Source organism: Stigmatopora nigra, chromosome 6, assembly GCF_051989575.1.
Source record: "Stigmatopora nigra isolate UIUO_SnigA chromosome 6, RoL_Snig_1.1, whole genome shotgun sequence".
Taxonomy (NCBI): Eukaryota; Metazoa; Chordata; class Actinopteri; order Syngnathiformes; family Syngnathidae; genus Stigmatopora; species Stigmatopora nigra.
Genome location: NC_135513.1, coordinates 15,848,991 through 15,870,123, shown reverse-complemented (window position 1 = coordinate 15,870,123; position 21,133 = coordinate 15,848,991). Strand labels below are relative to the sequence as shown.

The following is a 21,133-nucleotide window of genomic DNA, read 5'->3' as shown; positions in this document are numbered from 1 at the left end:
AAATTGTAATTGCACAACCTGTTTTTTCTTTAATGAGTATAAACTTCATCTTAATTATAAAATTGAAGTATATATATACACACAATACATATTTGAATTTTCACTCTTAGCTTCAAAAATGATGAAAACAAGATATGCTTAAAAAAAATAAAGGTAAATATCTCAAATAAATCCAAAGACATGCCACAGAGTTATTAGTATATTATTAAAATAATAATGATTAGCGCTCTCGATAATAACACTGCTTAATTCCAGAAGCTACACTTTGGCATTCAAAGGTTTTTGGTGGAGGATTAAAATTTCATCGATTGTATCACCACTTTAGATTTGGTATACGGAATTGTCATTCGTTTTTTCGGAGGTACTTTTCAATCCAATTGGGGCTGGATTTTTGTTCAGTCTTTCGGTTTGGGGTGTGCTACTCTATGGAATTAACCCGGGTGGGTGGGTCACCTTTCTGCGTTACGCCGACGCCGGTTCGTACGTGTGGAAGTGGATTCCTTTGGAGCAGGTGATCTTCATCACGGCGCCGTTCAGGCTGCTGTCGTTGATCAACTTCATCATGCCTTCCGCGATCAACGAGGGCCTGCCAAGGTTAGAAAAAAAAAAAAAGGACAGCGTCATAATGACAAAATATGCCAAAGTTCTGCTCGCCCAACGGACGTTTGGTCGCCGAATTCGCTAGCTCTCAAAATTATAATCATGAGAAAGAGCGAGAACTGTCCAGAGACCAAACGTCTGGGGGACCAAACGTCTGGGGGACCAACCGTCTGGGCGACCAAACGTCCGGGCTCCCTAATTGGATAGACAGCAGCGTGCCCCAGTTTAGAAAAATAATAAATGTGAAAAAGCGACTGACTGTAAAACTCCAAACTTCTTCATGCTGAGCTTGAAGTCGTCCTTAAACTTGACAAACTTGCCCATGTATTCCTCCTGTTCCACCGAGTGAAGAAGGGGCGTGTCCACAAAGGCGGGACACAACACGTTCAGCCGGACGCCGTAGTCGCTCTGGGAAGATGCATCCTGGGTAAAAAAAAAAAAAAAAAAAAAAATCAAACATGAAATCTTATAAATGTTTTGAATTATGATAAATAATTGTGTGTGTTTTTTCTTACAGCCATAACCCTTGTGAAACCAATGACGCCATGTTTGGTGGCGGTGTAAACAGGTTGGTGAGGAGAATGCAGAAAGGCTGAAACCATATCAGAACAAAAAACAAGAAATAACAATACATTAAAATGTTGCCGTCTACGTTGCATCAGGTAAGTACACAAAAAATATTTGTGTTTGTGGTTGGACACTTGATTAAAGTGTGTGTTTGTTTTGACCTGCCATAGAAGATACGTTGATGATGGTTCCCCCTTCTTTGCCGTGCTCCTTACTCATGTGTTCAAGAGCCAAATACGTGCCATTTATCACCGAAGTCTGCAAACAGAAACGGATGGAAATGTTTAATGGAATCATCATCCTCCTCCTTGTCCTCGTGCATCTTACCAGGTTAACTTGAATAGTTTTCTCCCAATTCTTTTCATTGTTGATTCCGGCATTATTGATGACGATATCCAGTCGTCCAAACTTGTCGACGGTGCTCTGGAAAGCATCTAAAGCACACAAATTGGATGATGGGCGTCAAAACTCAACACATTACTGACAGAAATCCCATACAGAAAGCAATTGGAATTTTCAGAGACTGAAAATGTGCCCATAATCTTACTAGAATATTTTACAAACTCATGAATTCATGTTTTTTTGTCACTCAAAGTTATGATGATTTTAATAATAATCCCAATTTTTCGTGGTGCGTTTCCTCCCAGCAAATTGCTGATGCTAAAACAGCACTTTTGGTTTCCTTCCTTTCAAAAGCTCTTCTCAGCCAAAATGACTTTTTTTCCCGTTTTGGACACTTTGTTTCATTTGCTCGCTTGGAAATTTGCACTACAAAATCTTTGTTTATATAAGACGGCAATTTAAAAAGAAGGAGAACCACATTGAACTCGAGCCTGGCCGCCAACGCCACCGCCACCGCCACCGACTTGTTGTTACTATTTAGCGTGCGAGCAGACGTGTCGGGTTACAGGGCCGCCTGACAAAAGGCCAGGTGGCAAAACCTGCCTTTCTCAACGGCGTTTGCATTCCAAACCTGGCCCACAAACACGCACACCCCAACGACTTTGGAACTGTTTATCTACACCACATTTGTCAGACTCGGTTTGCTTCGCATGCCACATTAACGTCAACTGGATTTCACGTGGGTCGGACCATTTTAGATAGAATATTTAGATTTTTTTTAATAAATGGATTAAAAAAACTGGATTAAAATACTTGAATATTCTGTTATTTATAGATCTTAAACAATGTTTATTTTAGATTTTTTGAAATATATTTTTAGACTTTACAAAATGATTTTTGAACTAAAAACACAGAAAAATGGCTTAAAAATGACAATTAAAAGGGGGAAAAATTAGAAAATGGAATATCCATCTCTACTCTTCATTTTAATTTGATCCTAAAACACAAAGTCGGCACTCATGATTGACTTTCCCGGGCCACACAAAATCATGCGGTGGGCCAGATTTGGCCCCCGGGCCGCCACTTTGACACCAGCAATCTAGACGCCATGTTTCAAAGCGACACGAAAGCCATTTGAAACCTTTGGCTAGTTAGTTCTCGATGTCACAGTTGAAACCAGGGCATGGCATGGCGCCCCCCCCCCCCCCCCCCCTCCGGGCGGAAACCAATCCCGGTACACGACGTCGGCCATGTGCGCCACCAAAGCGAGCGACGATTCTACCCGGCCGGGGAAACAAAACCAGCAATGGTGTGACGAGCCCAGACAAGATTGCTTTGAAGTTAACTGAAAGCAGATCTTTTTTCTTTTTTTTTTTTTTTTTTTTTTGGTCACAGTGACCGCATGTTTGTTTGGATTCAATCACCCAGATACAAATATCTTGTTTTTTTGCATTCTTTCGTCCACATGTTGCACATTTCAGAGTTTATCCTTCTTTCTTTCTTAGCTTTGTTCTTGTTCTAAATGGAAGTTAAGCCTTACTAGAGTCGCAGGGGGTGCTGGAGCTGACTTTGGGGGACTCCCTGAATGGAAAAAGATAGAATGGCCGTAAAACACGAAACACTGGCTAAAAAAAAACATTTGGACAACGTGGGCGGGCCGGATTTAAAAGCCAAACGGGCCGGATGCGGCCCGCGGGCCGTAGTTTGCCTATCTCTGCTCTAGAGTGTCTTTTTCTGTGTCTGTATTCTCCCCCTCTTGCTACTGTGACAATGAAATTTCCCAAATACAGGGTGAATTAAATGGTTTAATCTAATCTAATCTAAAATTCAATTTGTATGTTAGCGCACCGTGTTGTTGTTGTTGTTGTTGGGGTCATGAGGCTCTTACGAATTTAGTAGTAAACTTGAGTTAAGGTAAACATCCTCTAGCACATCCGTACACGCCGTTAAACATGATTGCGAGGTGTATCCACATAAAGAATAGCCGATACGCTCTGTAAACAAAGTCGATAGTGGTTGTTTGAACAGCCCCGTTTCGCCCTTTCAAAGCCATGTAAAGGTTTGAGAGCTCAGTTTGACGCTGCCTTACCTCTGAGGGAAGCTCCGTTGGTCACGTCGCACTGAATAAAGGTGTTGCTGTCCTCCCCAAATTGGGCGTTCAGTTGCTTCTTGAGCTCCTCGCCGCAGATCTTGTTGAGGTCCACGACGGCCACCTTGCAAAGCAGAGATAAGATTAAAAGGCAGTTGGAGCATTTTAGTGAAAGCGACATGTTTATTGGCAAAGTTGTTGGGACTTGGGACTGACCTTAGCGTGGGTTTCCAGGAGAGAGTGGACCACGGCTCTCCCGATGCCTTGAGCTCCCCCGGTGACCAGAGCCACCCTCCCATTTAGAGACATGATCCTACACGCTTTGGGCTTCTTTCGAGCAACCTGTTGTTCACTCCCTCCTCCTCCTCCAACCTCCTCCCTCCCTCTCCTCTCTCTCTTCTCTCTCTCTCTCTCACTTTTTTTTCCTTTTCTTCCTACTCACCTACCTGAGCACGTGTCCGACACCCTTTCACTCCACACAAACTGACAGACACAAGTTTGCTAACTTTTGACTTGGCTTGGACTTTGCCTCCTCCCTCCCTACCTCCCTCCCTCCTTCTCTCTCTCTCCCTCTCTGCCTCCCTCCCTCCTTTTTCTTATCAGGCCAAACCGATTCGACGTGTGTGTGTGTGTGTGTTTGTGTGCGGCAAAGATAAAGAGCTTAGCATATAGCCTACGGAAAGGGTGTCAGACTCGGGTTGGTTGGCGGGCTGCTTTAACGTCAACTTGATGGACCATTTTAGATAGAATATTTAGATTTTTTTTATTATAAATGGATGGATTAAAATCCCTGAATATTCAGTTTTTTATAGATCTAAAACAATGTTTAATCTAGCTTTTTTTAAATACATTTTTAGATTTTACAAAATGATTTTTGAACTAAAAACAGAAAAAATTGACTAAAAAATGACAATTATCGATTTAAAAGGGGGAAAATTAGGAAATCTAATATACATCTATACTCTCCATTTGAATTTGATCTTAAAACAGAAAGATTGACTTTCCCGGGCCACACAAAATGATGCGGCGGACCACAATTGGCCCCCGGGCCGCCACTTTGACACCAGTGGCCTATGGAAAGTACCGTACGCTAATTACAGGTTAATCCAAAAGAACTTACTTCCTTTTATTTCTTTGTCTCCGCCTCCTTTGATGCACTTTTTTTTTCTCCCCCGGGCCTTTTCCAGCCACGTTTTTTTTTTCAACAAAATGGCTCCTCCAAAGTATGTGGCGGCCAACTCTCCCACTTCCAGTGGATTGGACATCTGCTGTCGACAAACACATTTTGTCAGGTAAGAATCAAACATTTGAATATGCTGCATCTTTTGTTTGTTTACCTTCTTTGCATTACTTTCGGAAGCGGAAACCTAAAAAAAAGTGCTGGTGCACAAATTAAGATGGTGCATTTTTTGTTTGTTCAGCTTGTTTGCATTTTTGGAGGCGGCCACGTCGCCCTTTTACAATTACCCAGGAATTTGCCATCACTTCTTTTGGGTAAACAGAGGAAGGAAGGATGGAGGAGAATTCAAAATATCTCCCACGAACTAGCTCAGACATTTTGAGAGCATTTTAGCCAATGATGGATGACATGGGCTCTTTAATGATAATTTGTTTATTTTTATTTATTTTTTTATAAAATCACAACCTGTTGAAATGCTCATTTACAATAGGCATTAGTGCAATCTATTTTTGTTTTTTTTTTTGACCTGAACTTTGGTGAAATCTCCATTTGAAACAGCTACCACAATTCAACCATAAAAAAGATAACGTCAAAGTTCATCTCTTAAAATAATAATATTCATAATATTTACAGTACATACAACGTAGTCAAATACTCAATTCAAACTACAAGGAAACCCCAATATTTGGGTTTACGACCATGAAACGTAGTGAGATAACCAAATTTTTCCAAAAAGTGTTAATGGTTCAATTCCGGGTGGCTCCCCACCGTGCGGACTTTTGCGTGGTTTTTCTCCGGGTATTCCACTTTCCTCCCACACCCCCAAAACATGCAGCATAGGCTAATTCTATGCTAAATTGCCACTAGCTATGATTGTTTGTGCTACGTACCCTCATGCCCTGCGATTGACTGGCCACTGTTTCAGCTGGGATAGGCTCCAGCATCCCCTGCGAGCTTTGTGAGGGTAAACAGGTCAGAAAAATGTATGAAAAACAGTGCAGCATTTGTTGAAAAGTGAGGTCACGGATTTACGGGTCACAAAGGGGGAGGAGTCAAGGTCATGAGACCAAAGTTGTGTATTTTTTTTTTAACATAAACTATAATAGTGTGTTTGCATCCACACACGCACACACACACGCATACACACACACACACACGTATTTACACACTTTTTTCAAATGCTAAAATCTTCATGGCGAAGTATTTTATAAAGAACCCAGTAAAAGATGTTGAAAAAGAGGAAGGCCAGAGGGAAACCGGCCCTGGACACAGTGTCAATCTTTTTGGCTCGGTCGATGAATAACTTTCTCATTTCCTCCGTGCTTTTGCCTCCCCTGGAGGTCAGCGCCCCCGTGGGGTTGGAGGCGGGATTGCCCGCGCCGCCTTGCGCGCTGGAGGCCGCCGCGCTGTTGTTGGCGCTGGCCTTGGACTCTTTGCTGTTGCCGGGGGCCGAGGTCACGGCCGAGGTCACGGCCGCTTCCGCTTCCTGTCGGGTAGAGGGCGACGTATTAAAGGAGGTGGGACTGACCGGGGGTGAAGATCTGGGGCTGGGGGAGGGTCGTTCGGTTGCCAGATTGGGGGCGGGAGGGCAACTCGCTTTGTCGATAAGAGGAATAATTGGTCCGAGAAGGCCGAGGTAAGGTAAGGTCAAGGGGCATTGGTGGGTTGCCAGATTGGGGGCGGGAGGGCTTCTCGCTTTGTCGATAAGAGGAATGATTGTTCCGAGAAGGCCAGGGTGAGGTAAGGTAAGGTCAAGAGCATCGTTAGGTTGCCAGATTGCGAGAGGGCTTCACACTCTGTTGACATTGTTAGGTTGCCAGATTGGGGGTGGCCTTCTCGCTCTGTTGACGATAGAAATAATTGTACGGAGAAAGCCAAGGTACGGTACGGTAAGGTCAAGGTGCATTGGTGGGTTGCCAGATTGGGGTGGGGCTCATTTACTCTTTTTCAATCTTTCATTCGGGATTGTCGGTAAATGGAGTCTTTTGTCTTTGGATCTGACTTGTCTCGACACTTCTTTTTGAATACTTGACGGTCTTTCCAATTCTTCCGGTACGCTTGTATCCAAAATCGTAGCCACGTTTACGTACGATACGCACGAGACGGTTGGTTGCGTGTCGTTTGTCCATGCCCATGCGCCAACATGCTCCCACACACACACACACACACACACGTCCACGTGCAGTCCAACTTGTTTTGTGACAGTGTTTACCCTGTGATTGTTGCTGTAGATGTTGGCAAGTGATCCAGTGAGACGCTGCGACGCCTTGAGGCCGTTGTCAATGTTAACGCGGTGGAGGGATTGGGCCAGCTCGTGGGCGTCCACCGCGCCGCCATTGTTCTACACGGGGACGCCATGCACGCCGTTTGGTCGGTAATGGATGGAGAGAAACCAAAAAGGGCAAAAGAAATCACCTACAAATACCACCACCACCACCACCACCTCATTCATTCACTCCACCCGACAACTTTTATCATGTTTACGGCTTACGTTTTATTCTTTTGGCTACCCATAGTAGTTCCCCACCTACTTTGGCATTTATAACTGGATATTTTGATATTTATCCATAACTAATGTTGCTTATTTTCTCTTTTTGCAAAAAAAAAAATCATACTCATCATTATTCTCATTTTCATCCTTATATTCATCATCATCATCTTCATTCTCATCACCATCCTCATCAACATCCTCATCATCTTCATCATCGTCTTCATCCTCATACTCATCATCCTCATCCTTGTCCTTATTCTAATCCTCATTATTGGCCTTAAATGAGGTAAGATCTCTTTTCCAATTTCCAATTAAACTTTTTTTGTATCATCCAAAAACGGTTAGATTTGCTCTTCAGCTCTCAAAGATTCTAACAAGAAAATTTGTGAACCTGAACACTGAACTTTTGACCAGAATCGCCACTAAATGAGAACTAAGGTTGACTGTATGCCTCTTTGGACCACCCCTCCCCCCCAAATGTAAGCACATGCTCAACTTGTTCAGACGTCCTTACAAAGACAAAAAACAAACAAAAAAGCCATCTCTTCTGATGCAGCCATGCAGAGCCATGCACTAGCTAGCATTCTCATGCTCCCCTCTAAAACTAGCATGCCACAAATGTCAGCAATCCATTTTTTTCAAGACAACACATTTGGTGAAGATGCGCTACGAAGAGAATATCTGGGATGTCGGTACCTTGCTCTTCTTGGGATGTCGTCGAAACCGCAGCAGCTCTTTGTGTTGCCTGGACACGAAATTGACGGCGGCGTACTCCAAAAGCGCCGAGAAGACAAACAGGAGACACACGGCCATCCAGATGTCGATGGCCTTGACGTAAGAGACCTGCCGCACACACAATCACAACACTCATAACTCAAAACGGCGTGAGCTATCGTTTGTCTCGTGCCTGTCAGAGGACATCTTTTTTTTCTTCCAAATGAGACGCTGTATTCAAACATGCGTAAGAGTGAGTGCAAAGCTCTGTTTAGCGGCGAGAACACGAAAAACCTCCTTGCTTGGGAACGCCACACGGCCGACACACGCGCACCGACTTTTGTGTGGCGCGCGTGTATATAACGCTATACGTGCGGGAGGGGAATGGTCGTGCTAATAAGGGTGATGGAACAAAGTGCTTTGTGTCTCATTGTTTTTTTGTCATGCATACAAGATAAGAACTTGTGTGTTTGTGTGGTGCACGCTCAACAGATGTCAAATTGGATAATGATAATAATAATAAAATTCTTAGTTTTCAATTGTACAGTTGTTCAAAATTTTCAGGACATTTTACATCCCAATCTTTCATTTTTCATATCCGAGAGTAAAAGCATGTTATTTTACCTCCTCCAAATCGTGCAAAATTTACTGTCAATCAAATTAATAGACAAACTATGGCCCGCGGGCCACATACGGACCCGTTCGGCTTTTAAATCTGGCCCGCCGACGTTGTCCAATTTTAAAAAAATATTTTTAATTTTTGTAGAATTTTTTTTTAAAATTTATTTTACCCCAAGATGGCGCCTTTACGCAGAAGCCCGTGGCAGTAGCTCTGTCCACTCTTCTTTGTTTTTGGTGTTTTACAGGAACACATTTTTAAATGCATTGCCTCTGTTTTTAAAAAAAAATTAAATCAATTAATTGACTGATAAAACAACCAAATTGCAATCACTGCATTAACCGTCAAAGTGTTCAGATTTTTAATGATATTTGGCACAATCTAGCCTCGTGAATGGGTACTATGTCTAGACCCCGAACGTAAGACGACCAACACGGCCATTAAGAGTCCAATTGTAGTTTTAAAAGCAAAGGTAAATTTAAATGAAGTAACCTTGGGCAAGGAGGTCCTGGAGCCGGAACTCTGGGTGGTCATGGTGAGGACGGTGGTGATGCCCAGGGCCACTCGAGCCGGGGCGGCGTCCATGTTAATCCAAAAGGAGACCCAGGATAGAATGACAATCAGCAGAGAGGGGATGTACATTTGGATCAGGTAGTAACCCATCTGACGCTCCAAGTGGAACCGCACTTCAATACAAGTAAATTTACCTGAAAGGTCATTGCAAAAAAACACGCTCCTGTCAAGCCGCGACAAAACGCCACAGCCATTCGAAAGGAATTGTTTTTTTTAGCTTTACCTGTGTTGTAGTGCTTGGTGCAATATCGGAGGTCCGATTCGTCTTTAAGGAGGAACTGCGGCAGCGTCAGTCCTTCGGCCACTTGGACCGGACCGTTTTCTTGCCATTCGAAGATCAGGTCGTTCATGGTGTAACCAACTGGAAACAGTCAAAAAAACAAAAAACAGACTTTCAATTGAAATCAATGCTTGCATTGGCATTATAAGACTGCGGTAATCCCTCGCTCTTTCAAGGTTCAACTTTCACGGACGGCTTCGCTACATCGTGAATTATGTCAAGATTTTTTAATTTATTAATTTTTAGAATTTTTTATAGTTATTATTTTTATATATTTATTATTTTTAGATTTTTGTAGTTATTTTTTTATTTAATTATTATTACTATTTATTTATCATTTTATTTAATTATTTATCTTTTTATTTATTTATTTGTCTATTTGTTGGTCTATTTATTTATTTATTATTATTTTAAGTTCATAAAAATGTAAAAATCTTGCTACTAGGACCCACATTGAAGAATTCCTAATATTATTTTAAATATGGTTGACCCTACTTTGCGTTTTTTTCATCACCAACCTACAAAATGGTTGGGGGAAAAAAAAACCTTGCATTACCCTCTTTAGTACTCCCAAAAACAAGCGCCCATAGAAGCCACTACGTGCCCTAAGCCATACACCAAAAATGTTTTTTTTTCCTTTTTAAGGTTCACTTGTCTCATACTGCTAAAAATAAATGAAATAAAAAAGCCTCTTCTGTGTGTGTACTTTGCCTCTAGCCAATTTAATTCTGGTTTTATGAAACTTTTGCTCCAGTTTTTATTAATACACAGCGATTAACAAAAATCCAATCATTGTAATTTAACTATAGAACAAAATTCATGTGCAATTAAGATAACCCACTTTGTGTAAGAGTTCATATACAAAGTAAAAGTACTTTTCCTACAGCAAAAAAGCTTATTTCCATTTGTATCGTTGTGTTAACGTTTCCTAAGTTGCATCATTTGAACGTAAACAATCCCAGTATATGTACAATTGGCATATAGTACTAGTTATAATAGAGTAGACGGTAAAAGCTTCAATTAAAAATCCCAAAAGGAAAAAGCATTGAAGTCTAGTAATGCCATCTTTGTGCTGTGATTGGCCCGAGGCTAGACTCTGCTCCTAATTGGACAAAAGATAAATTAGTCCTCACAGAAATCAGGTTACACATTTATGACTTGGACTTTTTACTTCCAAAAAAACTTGCGTGTCTGTCCACAAAAAAGGGCCCCCTGGGGACAAATGTTACCCAATGTTGACGTTTTTATTCTTGGAATGTCGTGTCTTTATTCATAAAGACCATTTTTATGATATCCATTTAGATTTTTTATCATTTGTAAGATGCTTTGTCGTCATTTTAAAGACAGAGATCAAAATAGAAACAAAAATCCGCCTCCGGCTGCCAAATTATTGACGACGTGAAATAGTGTGTTTTTTCTTTTTTCTTTTTTTTGAATCACTTTTGATAAGCCGCGGCGAGTATTTGACGAATTGCAGGCGGGCGGCTTTGACTACTTACAGCTTTCTAACTGCATTATGCACGTCTGAACATCCATGGGGAAGTTCTTGAGATCCATGGGACAGGAAAGTGTTAACGTTAGTCTGAAAAGATACAATCCGAGAGAAAAAAAAAGCCAGAAACGTCAAGCACCCTGACCACACTCGTTAAATATGAACACAAAAAGCATGCAATGCGCTTCTTCCATATTTCAGTAACACACAAAAAGCAATATGGAGTATACATTGGAATACAGTAATCCCTCGATTATCGCAAATTCACTACTTTACGTTTTTTCTGCTATTAATTATTGAAAAAATGTGTATATGTATATATATTCTTTTAAAGTTCATAAAACTGAAAATGCATGCTGAAAGTCGTAACTGTAAGCCACTCCTACTACCATGACTGAAGTATTTAAAAAAGTAAAATACGTATTGTATTATTATTATTCATTTATTTTTAAAATAGGGGTGACTCTACATTAAATGTGATATTCCAGGGATTACTAATGTACATAAATTGAAAAAAATTAAATTCCTAAAGGTTTTTCAGAGATTTATATATTTTTTCCATTATTTTGAAGGTCAGAAATTGCAGCTCTAGAACAATGTATATAAAAACACAATTATAATTATATATATAAGAATGTGTGTGTCTCTAGACGTAGATATGAGAAATGTACATGTTCAAGTTGATTCATTTTCTGAACTGCTCATCTTAACATGGGTTGCAGGGGTGCTGTAGCCAAGGACAACCAATCATAGCTCGGGTCAGGCAATTTAGAGTGTTCAATCAGCTAGCCTAACATGCATGTTTTTGGACTGTGGGAGGAAACCGGAGTACCCGGAGAAAACCCATAAACTTCACATTTCCACTCTGATTTGTTCTTGAAGTCGTTTTGTTTTGGATATTTTCGTACGATGACTTTTGGTGGCACTGACCGTATGGAGTAGAGTACGTTTCCGTTTTTGAAGATGCGCAGCAACTTGTTGTCGGTGGTGACTTCGTGAAAGTGCGCCCCCTTCTCGTTGGCGAAAAACAGATCGGGTTTCCAAATGGAGTCTAACATGGACGGGTCCAAGTCCAAAGAGTCGTCCGGGTATTCGGCGTAGGCCAGTCGGGGGTCGTTCCATTGCTGGCGGAGAAAGATGTTCACGCGATAGTCCTAAAAAACAACAAAAACAAACAAGATGGCCGCATTCATTGGAGATTCAGCTCAATCTTTCACTTCATGATTCAATTATTATTTTGATTTATTGATTATTTACTTGATTGTTGTTATTTAAAGCTCATTATACTTGTTTATTTATGCACTTTCCTACTTATGTTGTTAGCTACTTATTCACTGATCATTCATTTATTTATTATTATTCATATTTACTGATGATTTATCTGCTTGTTATTGTTATTTCAATTTAATCATACGTGTATAATGACAATAAAAGTATTCCAATTCATTTTAATATACTACTTCACAACGAAACTCAATGCATATTTTTTGTGTCTCTTTATAGAAGTTCTTTACATTCTATCTAAAAGTGAGTCACTAATATTTTTTTCCATTTTTTTTAATCCCCTCCAGCTACAGGTACACAAAACTGGCTGTGGTTGCCAGTCACGGTTGCCAGATACCGACTACATAAATAAAGAATCCTGCCCTTTGACCCTAAACCACCACCACCAACAAGACAGTAAGTACTTTTACTAGAAGTTAAAAATTCAATGTCCATGTATATAGGTATTTCTACTCCAAGTGTTTATGAAAAACAAAGCGCTGGCATAGTAATATTTGTCTTTGTGTTCTGCCCATAAAGAGAAAGAATGGATTAAAAGGGATTTTGTGAGCAAATGAAAAAAAAAAAAAGTCTAACATCAGTAAATCTGTTTAACATAGATAGCGTGTGCACACCGCCATAGAAAACCTGTCTTTAAGCCCCTCTATGTGTGTCTTTGTGTGTCTTTGTGTGTGTGTGTGTTACACTAGATATTTAAAATTAACCTCTACGTGTATACACTTTCCGTGATAAAAAGATAAAATGGCCTTCCCCCCTCTTTTCAATGATTTATAGTAACATTTAGCATGAATTTTTAGTACACCATGCCCTGGTCTTCCAATAAGATGACTTTGCCGATTGGAATTAGATGAAGAAAAGTACTTTTTGGGACGTGAAAACGTATTTGAACGTTGATGTGAATGGCGGCCGATATGTCAAGATATGTTAAGTAGTGGCTTGATGGTTAGACAGATGGTGAAAGTTGTTAATCCTAAAGTAACATATGGATGGAGACGCTCATAGTTGATTTGGCGTTGCTTTCGAGTGTCCGTCAAAATGTGGACGTTTTTGTTGGATTATATACTGGGAAGGATTGGGTACGTACGTACGTACCATGGTGGTTTCAGCAATGGAGCCAAAGCTGTTGATGAAAATGTTGCACGAGACGTTGACTGGCGGACCTGCCAAAACACAATTATACATATTATGAGTATGGTACAAATATTGGGGGGTGATTCTACTTTGCGTTTTTTTTCCGATAAGTATCTGGTGTGCATAATCTGCGATATTCGAGGGATTACTGTATAATGCTATCAACAATAATGTCATAGTTTTTGTGTGGTCTATACATGCAATAAGTAAGACTTTTTTAAAGGATGATATGAGGAAAATATTTAGTTAAAAGGTCATTTTTTTTAGGAAAAGATGGCCGATGCCAAAACTGTCTTTACTGATGAATATGAAATTATTTGCAGTGAAAAGATTAGTATTTTTAGGGGGAAAAAGGCCGATTTTAGCATTTTTATGGTTAGAAATGGTCACAGTACATCTTCTTAACCCTAACTTGTTGTCTTACAATCAGGATCGTCTTATATTCGGGCCAGAATATTTTTCTGCAAAATGTACAGCCATTTTTTTCCCTGTCGCAAAGTCAACAAAAACCATAGGCCTAATTATGGGATACCTTTAAAGTTAGGCCTTATTCTGGCATCGTATCCCGACGTTCTCCCCATCAGTTTGTCCAGAAAGTCCGACGGAGACATGGGCACCTGACGTGCTTTGGGGGCGTGGTCAACTTCCTTACACTGGCCAACACTGTTACAAAAATACAAGCAAAAATACATGACAATTTGCTCAAAAAAACGATATTTTAACATAAAAAAAAATTCTCAGACATTTACGTCAAGTATATTAAACCTGCAGTTTAATGTTAGCATTAAAAAAGACATCCAATTTATGGGTTGTTTGAATTTGAGTGTGGTTTTATATTGCCATAATTATGCAGTATTATGTGCAACTGTGATTCTTGTGTAACATGGATTTCCTAATAAATTGAATGTGATCTTAAACGAATATATGTGCTAATAATAGCACTGATTACTACTGATTTTTTTTTTTTTTAAATCACAGTCGGATTTATCGAATTTACCTGACAGACGCACTCACTAATTAACACGCGTATCTCCCCAGTACTCATTAAATTAATAAGGCTATCATCACTCATAAACTGAAAGCATCTCACAAAGTATCTTCTTCTGGCTTCGTATTAACATAATCTTAAACATTGCTGACAAGAGAGAAAAATAAATACGGCTTTGACAGCAAAATCAAGTTTGTTTACGTTTGAAAAGCTTGAATTGAAATGTTGAACGAGGAACGAATAAGGAAGTAAAAGAGAAACACTTGGAGCCAAAATGGCGGCATGCGGGGTGCAGTTGCTCTTTGGTCTCCAGTTTGGTGTTTTGTTTTCACAATTAATCGTTATTTACAAACATTTTCTATTTTGTTATACCTAAATGTGTATGATGACAATAAAGGCTTTTGATTGGTTTAAAATAAAGGCTGAAAGAGAAATAAAGACCCCCCAAAAATGCATATTTTGAGAAAATGTAGACAATTTGAAGTGCTAAAATATCTCTAACCAATGAATGTATGATCACAATAGTTAGCCTAGCATAGCGTCAAAAACATTTCCAACAAAAACAATAGAATTTCTACATAAAAGTACAAAAACATGTTGTGTTAGGTGGCCTGAAATTCATAAATCATATCTGATTTCAAGGACAATCATTTTTCTACGTGTCTTCTATGTTGATGAATGGAACAATAATCTGTGTTTAATCCCAAAGAGCAATTTCCTAATCCCGGCCGGCCAAGTGGACAGACAGGTGTAGCCTGCCGCACCACTAGGGGTCGATCTGGGCACGTTCCTACTACTACGGACACACATATGTAAGTAAGTACTTACTTACGTATGTACTACTAACTAGACTTGCTTGCTTTTGAATATATGAATGATGTGTGACAAGAGAGAACAATTCCAAAAATATCTCTGCTTACAGCGACGAGCGCTCGGATAAACAAACCACAAACACACACACACTATCACACTATCACACACAAATACACACAAAAACACACAAAATACACAAAAAACATGCTTTTTCAGGATCATCAACCTTTTTAATTTGGCATTTGAAGGTACCAGCGTGGAGTTTATCGGGGCGTAAACTTGATGATTGACTTTGCCACCAGCTTCATGACTCATTTAACCTCTTTTTTACACAAAAATTCACACGAGGTGGTTCGGTGGAAAAAGTGGTTTGCGCATGTGGGCCTCATTGTGAGGGATTTGGGTTCAAATCCAGGTTGGTCTACCTGTGTGGAATTATCGTGTTCTCCCTGGGTCTGTGTGGGTTTTCTGAAAGTACACCGGTTTCCTCCCGTGCGGTTCGGTTTTAAGTGATTTGCGCATGTGGGCCTCAGTGAGGGATTTGGGTTCAAATCCCGGTTGGTCTACTTGTATGGAATTTGCCTGTTCTCCCTGGATCTGTGTGGGTTTTCTCAAGGGTACACAAGCCCCAAAGAGAAAATGCAAACTCCACACAACGAGAACCCACCTAGGAATCGAACCCTCGACCCTAGAACTGCGAGCCCGCCTTAACCTCCGAACCACAAATGGCTTTATTTGGAAAAATATTTTTATTTGTGCTATTTCCCTATTTAGTTATTTTTTGACTACTTTAGGTATGATTTATAGATTATTTATTTGTCTATTATTGTTGTTATTAGTCCACTTTGTGTTAAAATCTCATTATACTAGTAATATTATGACAATAAAAGCCCCCCAAAAACTGTGGTAGAATATTTATAGGACTCTATTTTTATGAATATCTTAGTCACGCCATCCCCGTTAGTGTCTTGCTTTGTGGCGACACCATGAACAGCTGTTTTAATATTTTAAGAACAGCTGTTTGGCGGAAAGTAGTACATACTACTAGCACCTCGGAGCGAGCCGGCTAGCTCGCCGTGACAGAATCCAACAAAAAAAAATCTGATTTTTTGGGGGGGTGATAAAATAGCAGAGAAGACCAGTGACGAGATTGACGGAAATCCATGTTTTGGTGCCTGTCAGATCTGTGTGGGGAGGTCGGCATGAAGGCCAAGGAGTGACGTAAACAATGGATGACCCCCCCCCCCCCTTCCCCCCCCAGCCAGCCAATGAGCAGTGACACAGAAATGCTTCCTGGATACTATGGAACAGTACACACATGCGTCCAGATGCGCAAACGGACAATTTGCTTTCTTGCCAATCTTGAGTCATCCCTTGTACATAGACGGCCATTTTTTTGCGCTTATTTTAGACGACAAACACGATAATTCTACTAATTGCTGGGTGGAATTGTCCTAAATAAGCTTTTAAACATTTCTTGGAATTTTTTCTGCCTGGAAGGCTGACCAGCAGAAGGTATTCCTTCATTTTTCTCCTCGGCAGGGGGTGCTGGAGCATATCCGACGGGGGAGACCCCAATTGGGTGGCCGGCCAATCACAGAGCACGAGGATACTATCATAGCTAGAGGGCAATTTAGCATGGAATCGTAGTACCCAGAGATTACCCGCGCAAGCCCCGGGAGAAGATGCAAATTTCACATATTGAGGACCCACACGGGATCGAACCCTCGACTCCAAAACTGCGAGGCCAACGCGCTAATAACATTTTAAATGGCATTTTTCTAAAGATGGTTATACAATTAGTAAAGACTTTTTTTTCAATTTGGATTTAAATTTATGCCATCTAAATGACAATATTTAACAGTAATGTTATTTTCTTACCAAAAAAAATGAATACGTTGACTCATTTGATTGTATTAGTTTAAGTCGCATTATATTGGTGTGTTTCCTTCAAAGGAATTTTTGATTGACAGACGAGTCGTGAGTTTTGCCGCCTGGGAAATGGGTTGTTAAGCGGCTTACTTTTCTCTCCCAAAATCTTTGCTCTCTTTTACATTTTTTCCCTCTCAGCATTTTTGCACACTTTTCTGGCTCATCCGTGTTTTTAAACATGAGAAAAAGACACAGGGCGTAACATTCATACCTCGTCAATAATTGATCCGTTCCGAAGCTACGACAACTCTCGCTCAAAGCGTTTTTGTGGGGAAACGCAACGTGAAACCGTCGTTTTTTTTTTTAAGAATATCACAACCAAAAATCTCCGGATGATGGAACTGCGAGCAATTCTTTGATAAAAATCATTGTCTATTTAAAAAACAAATCCAGTTATGTTCACAAAAACATTAAACCATTTTAGATAAAATATTTAGATTTTTTTGTTTCATAAATGGATTTTTTAAAGTACTTTATATACTTTTTTTTATAGACATAAAATTGGTTATTTGATTTTTTTCTTAGTAAGGGAAAACATTTAATAATAATTTGTGAAAAAGCGAAAATATTTTGATGTATTTATTTTTAGATCTGACAAAATAAAAAATAAAAATAAATAAATAAATAAATGGATGAAAAAAATGCAATTATTGATTTAAAAGGGCAAAATCAGGAAATATAATATACATTTTTATCTATTATTTGAATTTGATCCTAAAATAGAAATTTTCTCGGGCCGCACAAAATGATGCGGCGGGCCAGATTTGGCCCCCGGACCGCCACTTTGACACCTATGCACTAAAACCAAACCCCATCGAGATAAAAACCTAAAATAATTGCAGCAGAAAGAGTTGAACATATTTTAAAGATTGATAAAAGTAAAAAGTATGACATTTTCTCTCATTTTTTGGAGTTACAAATACATCTTATATGCGAGTAAATACGATTGGTCGCCTCGTTTCTTATCCTTCCACTGTGCTTATGACATTGCCAAAAAAAACAGTAAGTTAGGCTACTAAATACTGCAAACGATTTGTCATTGAGAAGAATATTTTTGAGTGCGAGTACGAGAATAAAAATACGAGACACGAGTCAAATAAATATAGATCATATATCCTGACAGGGAGCTCCAAAAAAAAAAAAATGTTGCTTGCGGCTTAAAAAAAAAGCTTTTGACGGAGCAAGCCAGCCAGCCAGTCAGGAGACACACACAGCATGACTAAAACATTTAAAAGCGCACACGTGAAGTGCATTATGTAAGCAAGCGCTCCGTCCACTGGTTAGCGCCCGGGTCTCACAGCTCGGGGCTCCGGGGTTCAAATCCGGGTGGCTCCACCTTTTTGTAACTTGTATTCTCTGCCCGGGCCTGTGTGGGTTTCTGTTTTTTGACATCAAAGTGGCGTGCACCCAAGGCGAGTTTAAAAAAGGGGGGGGGGGGGGGGGGTTTGGTTTTAGTCCTTATTTTATTTCAGCACTTTAAAGCTCACAACTCTGTCAAATGGTATTAATAGCGCTCATTTTAAACGTGTTGCCTAAAGCATCTGGCAGTCTTTTAGACTTAGTCAACATGCCATCACAACTTGTTAGTACTATTTCATTCCATTTATTTATTTATTTCCTTATTTATGACCTATTTATGTATCTCTAAAATGTTTTTTGTGTCTGTATTCTCGCCATTTTGCTACTGTGACGATGAAATTTCCCCAATACGGGATGAATAAAGTTAACTAATCTAATTTTCTGAACTGTTTACTCTCACAAGGGGGGTGCTGGAGCCTATCCCAGCTGACTACAGGAACCAGCAGAGGGGGATACCCTGAATCAGTGGCCAACCAATCACAGGGCACGAGGAGATGAAGAACAACCAATAATAGGTAAGAACAAGTTAGCATTCAATTAGCCTATGCTACATATTTTTTGATATGTGGGAGGAAAAACAGAGTACCAGGGATCGAACCCACGACCCCGAAACTGTGAGCCACACTTTAACCACTAGGCTACCAACTTGAAATTTGATATTCATTATTTATTAGATCCATATATTTACTTTCTGGATATGAAACACAAATTACGTCATATCAAACCATTGAATAGAAAGTATGTCGAATTTTCCGGACTATGAATCTCAAAAAAATCCACAACGAAGAGGAAAATGTAAAAAATAGTCAAATGAAAAACCATAGTGGAACTATCCATCTGTAAACAGTTTTTTTGACAACATAGAACCTGGTGTTAACGAGGGTATTTCCCACGTAATCCCCGTTTTCCCGTGTCAAAGCAAATTCCCAAAAGGCTGGTGCTCCACATAAACAGGTCACACTAGCAGAGCACAAGTGACACGCCACAACGTTTGCTCTTTTGGGACTATTTTGGATCGGAGGATGCAGATGTGCCCCACAGAAAGGTAACGCGCAAAAGGCGTCACGCTCAACTTGCTCCATCCGGCGGAAAGACGGACAATTTATCCCACCACAGGAAAATTCAGCGAGAGGTGCAGTAATGTTTTGCATCTATGATTTTGGGATGTGGGAGGAATGCGGAGTACCCAGAGAAAACCCACACAAGCCCGGGGACAACCATTAATGCTCACACTCATACCAAATTTGCAATGTAGTGAAGCCGCAATATTGGAGGGATTACTGTACTTGAATGTAGAATGAACTGTGCGAGTCCCATGGAAAGCCTTCAGGCTTTACAAAGGCAACGTCGTCTGCTCTACTTAAAGCACAAATTCAGAATTAAGGAGATCTTCCGCGGCACAGCGCGGCTGACTCATCATCATCATCATCTTCATCATCATCATCCAAACAAACATTCTTCTACTATATTCAAATAATCCACTGTTAATGCTCCGACTGAGCGGTCAGCACTTTGGACTCGCAGTTCTGGAGTCGTGGGTTCGATCCCAGGTCAGTCCTCGCATTGTGAAGTTTCCCTGGGCTTGTGTGGGTTATCTCTGGGTATTTTGGCTTTTCTCCCACATCCCAAAAACGTGCTCTGTAAGATAATTAAATGCTAATTTTCAACTAGCTATGAGTGTGAGCATTTGTGGGGCCTGCGTGGGTTTTCTCCGGGTACTCTGGCTTTCCTTCAATAATTAGAATGATATGGCTGATTAGAAATTGGAAATTGGGGAAAATGGAAAAGCATTTTCAACAAGAATTTAATGATTTTGGACAAATTCAGTGACTACTTTACATCATTTTTACTATTATGAAATAAATGTAAAAATATATTCAAACCAATTTAATTTTCCACAAACTCTGGATATTTCAACATAAGTGAATATCAATATTACGTGGACAAGTCAAAAAATTATAATTATTTGTCATGTTAACTACTTATTTATTTAGTAGCTATTGATTATGTACCTGTCCGTTTGTTTGTTTGTTTGTTTGTTATTATTTGAGCATTTCCCTACTTATATGTTGTTGAATACATATTTATTGATTATTAATCCATTCGTTTGGATGTTAGATATTATTTGTGCACTTCCTTACTTATTTATGTTGTCTAGTACTTCGATTGTTGATTTGTTTGTTTGTTATTTGCGCACATGGTGGAAGCTTTAAATCCCAGTATAATGACAATAAAAGCATTCATTTCAATTCAATAGTTGATTGCACAAAATAGGCATAACTTATAAGAGAAATGTTGTACCTGAGAAATAGCGATAGTCTCCAGATGAGTGCAAAAAGTCCAAGAGAATCATTCTTCCTCTTCTTCATCTCTTCCGCACGCTCGTGGCGACTCGTGTTCGCTTTCTGGAGCGATCGGCCAAATAACGCTTAAGGAAAAAACAAAAATAACAAACAAATCAAACCAAAACAAAGAAATAAAAATAGACTAGACGGGCCGAAGAGCTCTAAACAACATGATTCTGTTCTGAGATGACACAACGTGAAAGTTGTGCATGGTGATCAAATCTATCCACGCAAGCTGTTCACATCGGAGTGCCGAGATCGCGAACGCCGTATAGTGGATGCAAAAAAATGGGGGCGGGCATTGCTGGCTCCGTGACAGACAGTTCCCTCGGCC

General features: G+C 39.9%; 2 protein-coding genes across 2 annotated transcripts; both read right to left on the bottom strand.

Annotated features, from left to right (window-relative positions):
* Positions 1–3: 3 nt before the first annotated feature.
* hpgd (15-hydroxyprostaglandin dehydrogenase) lies at positions 4–3,990 on the bottom strand. Its single transcript, XM_077718480.1, has 7 exons — positions 3,815–3,990; positions 3,599–3,722; positions 1,495–1,601; positions 1,329–1,425; positions 1,116–1,192; positions 860–1,023; positions 4–586 (listed from the first exon to the last, which is right to left on the bottom strand). The coding sequence occupies exons 1-7, from the start codon at positions 3,905–3,907 to the stop codon at positions 463–465; spliced, it is 786 nt and encodes a 261-aa protein (XP_077574606.1). The 5' UTR covers positions 3,908–3,990; the 3' UTR covers positions 4–462.
* A 1,204-nt stretch (positions 3,991–5,194) lies between these two features.
* glra3 (glycine receptor, alpha 3) lies at positions 5,195–21,064 on the bottom strand. The gene is made up of 10 exons (XM_077719604.1): positions 20,756–21,064; positions 13,895–14,025; positions 13,324–13,391; positions 11,878–12,101; positions 10,955–11,037; positions 9,399–9,536; positions 9,095–9,309; positions 7,966–8,112; positions 6,991–7,119; positions 5,195–6,264 (listed from the first exon to the last, which is right to left on the bottom strand). Exons 1-10 carry the CDS (start codon positions 20,821–20,823, stop codon positions 5,953–5,955), a joined length of 1,515 nt encoding a protein of 504 aa, XP_077575730.1. The 5' UTR covers positions 20,824–21,064; the 3' UTR covers positions 5,195–5,952.
* Between the last annotated feature and the right edge of the window lie 69 nt (positions 21,065–21,133).

Excerpts from the sequence above, each read along its gene's own strand:
- hpgd (XM_077718480.1), bottom strand. The coding sequence starts at position 3,907 with ATGTCTCTAAATGGGAGGGTGGCTCTGGTCACCGGGGGAGCTCAAGGC. Across the intron at positions 1,602-3,598 it reads CAACGGAGCTTCCCTCAGAG|ATGCTTTCCAGAGCACCGTC; the intron begins GTAAGGCAGCGT and ends TGTGTGCTTTAG. Across the intron at positions 1,024-1,115 it reads GTTTCACAAGGGTTATGGCT|GATGCATCTTCCCAGAGCGA; the intron begins GTAAGAAAAAAC and ends TTTTTTACCCAG.
- glra3 (XM_077719604.1), bottom strand. The coding sequence starts at position 20,823 with ATGAAGAAGAGGAAGAATGATTCTCTTGGACTTTTTGCACTCATCTGG. Across the intron at positions 12,102-13,323 it reads CCATTGCTGAAACCACCATG|GACTATCGCGTGAACATCTT; the intron begins GTACGTACGTAC and ends GTTGTTTTTTAG. Across the intron at positions 6,265-6,990 it reads TCTACAGCAACAATCACAGG|GAAGCGGAAGCGGCCGTGAC; the intron begins GTAAACACTGTC and ends TCTACCCGACAG.